This window comes from Acyrthosiphon pisum, chromosome X, assembly GCF_005508785.2.
Source record: "Acyrthosiphon pisum isolate AL4f chromosome X, pea_aphid_22Mar2018_4r6ur, whole genome shotgun sequence".
NCBI classification, from domain to species: Eukaryota; Metazoa; Arthropoda; class Insecta; order Hemiptera; family Aphididae; genus Acyrthosiphon; species Acyrthosiphon pisum.
The window spans coordinates 15,990,896-15,997,871 of record NC_042493.1 but is presented as its reverse complement, the minus strand read 5'-3'; the positions used below and the strand labels follow the sequence as shown (position 1 = coordinate 15,997,871).

Genomic DNA, 6,976 nt, shown 5'->3' with positions numbered 1-6,976 from the left:
CCTTAGATATGAATGTATGTTTATTTTGTAAGTTTATAATGCAGTAAGTGCTGATTTCCAGTTATGACTTATGACAATTCGACAATTGTACTCGTATTTGAGAAAATAGTCATAAATAATTACAAAAAATCAGTCCTTAAGTTGTAATATTGTGTACTTACTTACTTTTGACAGTACAGTCTTTAATAACACATTTATGTTCACGGACACTTCTGTTAATGTCTGACAAAAACAACGATATCACTTTTAAAAATGATGTATATCGTACAAGTTATTTGGCAGTTATAAATGTACAAATAACATAAAAAATACTAGACGAGAGTGAGAAAATTCAAAATAAATTGCCAGTAAACAATAAACACTAAAGGTAAAATATGTCATAGACAAGTATTATACGTTAAATGATAAAATCGTTGATAACAATTGTTTTCAAACCAAGCGGCTAGACAGTGCATGCATAATGCAACCTTCTACTTTTCGATGCTAACGCTCAAGGTGACTGTACGATGAACTACAATGGTACAACTCTGGTACTTAATAAATAATTATTGTATATATCTGTGGTGACACCAGCCTGGTATGCAGGCCTGGATTGAACCGGCGAGCTACCGAGAAAATCTCGGTGGGGCGCGTAAAATTTGGGCCGTTATTATTTTTGGACAAAAGTAGTCTAGTATTTTTAGATAGTGATATAATAAAATGTAGATCCAAATACACGGTTAAAACAATAAATGCGTCTGCTGTATAATACTGATAGTGTATACTGTATTGGTTATTTAATTCTCAAGAATTGTCAATCGATAATACACGCTAGAGCAGTAAAGCCTAGCGTTGCAGTATGTACCAAGTGAATAATAGTTGTGTGCTGCGTCCTGCCTGCATGTTTATAAAAATAAATATAATTCCAATTGACCGTAATTATTATTCAATTATTGTATGGGTTTTCCCACTATTATCGCAATATCGTCCAACGGGCAACAATTAATGGAACTCACACATACTACGTGACACACAGCACACAAGTTTACATTTCACATTATTATTACTTATTGACTTATTTGAAATAACTTGATAATTTAGTTTTTTCTACATCGACTACACAGTCCTGAATCAAAAAGGTTACGTGTTTTTATGTTTACTGTGGTTTAGTGCGTCCTTACATTAAAATATTTTGTTCGCCGTACTAAATATATACTAATATACGACTATACTAGTATAGGTAATATAGGTACGTATTATAATATTTTTTATTTTGTGCAAATTGTGCAATATACTCACTTAGGAACGTATTTGCAATAATTGAATTTAAAAAGTAGATAAGACTGCGCTTGTTGTGGATAAAGAAAAAAGAAAAAATTTTTTTGGACCATAGGTGATTTCTTCGATAGAAATTTAAAATCTTGGTGGGCCGAAAACTCTCAATCTGGCTAGTATGGTCTCCAAGTCGAGAATCTAGTATTATGTGGATCAAACAGAAAATGTATCCAAGGCATGAACTGAGAAGGGTGTCTAGACCATGTAACATAGAATGAATAGTAAATCAAAAACGCAATAAATAATATTAGGAGCCTACACAGATTAGAAATACTTAATAATTAAAGTTATCACTTGATAGTTGATGAGTGATACTCGTCAATCAATCCTCGATAGTCCTTGATTATTAATATATTAATAATTTTAATATTTTATTAATTATAAAAAGTAGGTGGAGTTTAATCCCGGCTGTACGAAATAGTTTCTAAGAAATTGTCCATTGTTTTTTTTTCCTTTATTGTAGACTATATCTATATGCACAGCCGTTTTAATATACTTTGATTTTTATTGTTAATTTTCTTTTTTTTTTATTAGTTGTATGGTACTTAAATAAAATTTAACTGCCTAATTTTATTATAATATATACCTAAAATTAAAAAAAACAATATATTTGTTTAGAAGGGCCTTTTACGTAATAGTTGTAATACTTGTAAGTAACTGTAGTAAATATTATAGTAGCAACATAAAAACCAGTAACCAGCTGTTAAGTATAATATAAAGTAGATAAAGTAGAAAAAATGAACAGTTTCCACTGGTTTATCCAGATTTATCGATTTCGAAACACATATAAATTTATCATTGTTATTCTTTAAAACCAGTGTTTATTTCAAACCTTCTATCCCGGGGGGGGTATCGTAAATTTTCAAGGGGGTATGTCTTAGAAGTAAATAATTAAGAGAAGTAAAAATATTATTTTAAGCTCAATTTATTGGTATCAGATTGATACTTAATAATTTAAGTTATTAAGGTATTATTTTTTTTCTAAAAATACATAAATTATTAATAATTTAATTTTGATTAATTATATGGAAAAAAATATAACACATATTTACTTACATCTACTACATTACTTATACATTATACTATATTATTAATAATACACCAATATGAGCTTAAGTCATATACATTTTAATATTTATTATGTTTATTAAATTAAATTAAACGAATCTGGCGCTGCTTTTGACGTGCATACAAATCAATTACCTCATTTACAGTATCTTCATCGAATTCTGTGCTAATTTTCATGCAGGATTGCAAAGTTTCTTGTCCCATTCTATTTCTTATTTTGTTCATAATCCTATTCATTGTACTGAAAGAGCGCTCCGCAGTGGCCGTTGAAACTGGTACACACATTAAACATTCAGCAAGTTTTTTCAAATTTTTATACCCAAAATTTGCTTTATAAATATATAACAATGGATTGTTTACGTTTTCATCTACCAAACTATTTGCAACATATTTATTACGAGTAGAAGTTAATGCTAATGATAATAAATGAGCTCTACAATGAATGTATGGTACCTATTTCTCTATGTGCTATTTCAGATAGTCTTTTTCGTACTCCAGTTATACTATCAGAAAAATTAGAAGCACCATCAAAACCAAGTCTTATTAATTTTGAATAATCAAGTTCTCTTTTTTTTAATTCTCGATCAATAGTTTCTGTTATAGTTTCCGCATTTGTGCCAGATAATTCTACAATGCATACAAATAATTCTCTAATTTTACCACAATCTGTTACAAAACGAATAATTATTGTCATTTCACAAACGTTTTTAATATTTGTCGACTCGTCAGCCATTAATGAAAAGTATTTATTTTTTAATTCATTTGAGTCACGGGTTTCAAGAACAGTGCCAATACAATTTAATATTTCAATAGATGTATTTTTACTCATGTAATTCGACCTATCACTTTGTTTTTCCACCCACTCAAGTAAAGATTGATTTTGTTTTAGCACTACTTTATTTAATAATGGTTCATATTTAGTAGTATGAGGAATCTCTTGTTTTGCCAAAAAATAAACATTATGCACAAAAGTAAAAAAATGAATTCTATTTTGTATTTTTTCTGAATTACTTTGTTGGATCATTTGTGTATGTATAGGTTCATTTTTTCCATGTAAAAATAATTCATTCAAAGCTAAAGCTTTAGCATGATTTTCTGAATTAGCGTGTTTTAAGAGTTTACAAGTTTTACCAGTAGCTTTTCGATAATTTATAAATGGAGTACATATAAAAATACCTTTTGATTTTTGTAAAGCACTATGATTACTACTATGACATTTTTCACATACCTTACAAAAATCCCCACCCTTTTTAATATTATAATATAGCCGGTTAAACGATTTTTCCCAATTTTTTTGATAAGAATAATTTTTTAATACTTTACGAATACTTTGATCTTCTTGATCTTCAATTATTTCAGTGGGTGAAGCCGGTGAAGGTATAACTAGTGGATCATTAACGTTGTCTTGTTTTTTCCGATACATATCTAATATAGGATTATTTTTTCGTTTTGACATAACGGAAGTTAACTGTTGGTTAAAAGTTTAATTACCAACCAAAATGCGTTGAAAAATAACCAAAAACAATATAAATCAACCAAATGCAGTTTGACGTAGTCTTAAATGCGTAATCCACTACACTGACAGTCGACAGACAACAGCACGCTTTAAAAATTAACCACATGCGATAGGTACTTATCTAAAATCGATTATATTTACAAACAATTTAATAATATATAGATTACGATTATTATCGGTACACATTAATTGACTATATTGATGTACGAAAAAGTAATACCCAAGATATTATTATTTATTTATTATATATTTATATCATCTTCTCACGAAATAACTGACAATTCATCGATAACTCGTTTTATATATAATCACACCATAATATACTATATACGTAATAATGTCATACTTTTTTTCAGGGGGTATACATTTTTCTCCGGGGGTATTACCCCCGTTCACCCCCCTGAAATAAACACTGCTTTAAAACATTTAAAGTTTAAAACATTATAATTGATCTTGCTGAAAAAATATGTTATAAAAAGTCGGTAATCGTATGCTGCAGTGGCGTATCCAGAGGGGGTTAGAGGGCCCCCCACCTACCCCGAAAATTATTAAATGATAAGAACGTTATCATTAATAAATTATTTTCAGATAAAACTCGTCAAAAATGAATTATGATCTCTCCCGAAAAAAATTCTGGATACGCCACTGCGGCCTTGTGCAGCACAGTATGTGTCGAATGTACCTCATCATTGAGGTGTAAGTCACTGTAAAGTATGTGTTCAATTTGTAACCAACCATATGATAGTCAAGTTTAAAATTAAAGCATTCTTTTGACTACTTACCTTGTATACATCCAAATATATATTTTTTTTAAAACACGCATGACGCATTATTGTAAAATCAATAAATTTCGACACCGGTCGAAAGTTCATTAAATAATATTCTTACTTCTAGATTTTATAATAGGTCAATTCGCTCTAATATTAATCATAACTGATTAATGAGTTAAATACAGGTACGGACTGGGAGGTAAACAGCCCAGTATTCTATAAAACTAAACGGCCCAAACCCCTTTATAACAGCTTCTTTATGAATTCCTAGTTTTTCCTAGTTTTTCGGTAATAAATTATAAATAGTCAATAGCTAACAGGTTATAATATTATACATTTTACAAGAATCATAAATGTCATAAATAATCCTTTTGATAATTTTGATGTTTGTTTAGGTACTATGTTTTTATCATTTATTTCATAGTCATAATTCATAGTCGTATTAAACCAAAATCATCTTCATCAGTTTCAGAATCGTCGCAGAATCGTCGCATTATCGTCATTACTGTTAATATAAACTTTATATACATTTTATCTGTTCCCTTTTTCAACAAATCTACAATATTTTCATAAATATTTGCAAATGGTTCAATAATTGCAGTTTAGCAATAACTTTCTGGCGTTCTATGTACCAACCAAATCAGATGAAGTGTTTAAACATTTTTTTGGATAAAACTGATTTTTAAAATTGTTACTTAAGGAATTATAAATTATAATACACTATAGGTACAACATACCTAATATGCTCAAAAAATTATTATTATTATAAAGTTATGGTTCGAATATGAACTTATTGTAGCATTGTATCAACCAATCGCAGTGTTTTTTAAACAGTTTCGTATTTAAAAATAAATTTAAATAAATGTATTAGTAATATCGTCTAATGTTCAAAATTTCAAGTGCCCCGGCGGCCCGGTCCGGTGTGCTACGGCACACTAGAACACCTGGCCAGTCCGCCCCTGGAGATTAAATAGATTATTCGGACGTATAGGTACAATTTACCATAATATTACGAGCTTGTAAGACAGAGACAGCGAATGCGGGTGTTCCTTGCTAACTGAAATACTACTCATTTTTACACAAGTGAGTGGCAAAACAGTTTTTGCTTTGTTTTACATATTTTGTAAGAATATTTTGTAGATCTTTGTTGAACTAGTGTTATGAGTGTTTCCAGGTCTATATTTTCAGTGGTGATAGTAAAGACTGAGTAGTAAAATGAAAAATAATACGTCATATGTTTATTATTTGTTAATATATTATGTGGATTGTGGATATATGTTTATAATTACCTTTATATAGGTATACAAAATGTATAACGTATACAAAAATTTAAAAATGTATATACCTATTAGGTAATATATAATCTATATATATAAAGGAAAGTGTACTTTACCAATAATCAACGCAGAGCCGAACCTATTTGAGTTATCGATTTGAAATTTCGAGGATAGATTTTTATAATAATTTCATCGGGCACTAAGAAAGGATTTTTTAAAATTTTGATTTTAAAGGGTTGAAATCGGTAAAAATAATTTTTTACATGTAATTTGTATATCTATCTATCTATATATTATATAAAAATGGAGACAAAAATGTATAACAATTCATCAATCGAGAACGGCTGGTCCGATTCGGCTCAAATTTTTTTTAAGATGTTTGTAACTGTCAGGAGAAGGTTTTTACGAAATACAATTTTAGGAAAATCCACCGGAAAGGTAGGAAATCTCAAATACGTATATCAAAAATACAACAGTGGCGCAACAGTGCATTATATTATATTTGTTGATTTCATATAATATAAAAATGAATCGCAGAATGTGTTGCTAAGCGCAATAATTCTGCTGTGCGTGTGTTGTGACTGAACTCCTCCTAAATGGTTAGACCTATTTGAATGAACTTTTTTGTATGCGTTTGCGTTTATTCATTTGATTTTAGTACGGTTAGGTTAGGTTAGGATTTTGTATTAATTGATTATATCAATCTACCATAGGTAGAATACGACAAACTCGGTATAACTTTGATACTTTAGAGTTAAATCATACACTAATGTACATACAGCACGGGGTCCGTGATCTACCGTAGGTAGATTGCCTACCTGATAATGTACTGCTGCGAATCAGAATTTTTATTCCGGGCAACGGAAAAGTTAAGATTAATTTTGAAACCATACACCGAATATTAAATAACGAATTGAACAAAGTTTGAGTCACATATAGTTGGTACACTTAATGGGCAACGAAGTGCACGGGTTCAGCTAGTATAATATTATATATAAAAGGTGGGTAAGTGGATGTCGCTCTGCTGTACA

The 6,976-nt window shown here is 29.7% G+C and overlaps 1 protein-coding gene and 1 long non-coding RNA gene across 2 annotated transcripts in view; both read right to left on the bottom strand.

Moving 5' to 3' along the window:
- LOC103310469 overlaps nt 1-1,839 on the bottom strand; it is a 7,954-nt gene extending 6,115 nt beyond the window's left edge. Inside the window, exon 1 of the long non-coding RNA XR_001680147.2 lies at nt 162-1,839. This is a non-coding gene — a long non-coding RNA (uncharacterized LOC103310469). The remainder of the gene's footprint in view (nt 1-161) is intronic.
- A 976-nt stretch (nt 1,840-2,815) lies between these two features.
- Nucleotides 2,816-3,838, bottom strand: LOC115033003. The gene is made up of 2 exons (XM_029492855.1): nt 3,394-3,838; nt 2,816-3,318 (listed from the first exon to the last, which is right to left on the bottom strand). Exons 1-2 carry the CDS (start codon nt 3,836-3,838, stop codon nt 2,816-2,818), a joined length of 948 nt encoding a protein of 315 aa, XP_029348715.1.
- Between the last annotated feature and the right edge of the window lie 3,138 nt (nt 3,839-6,976).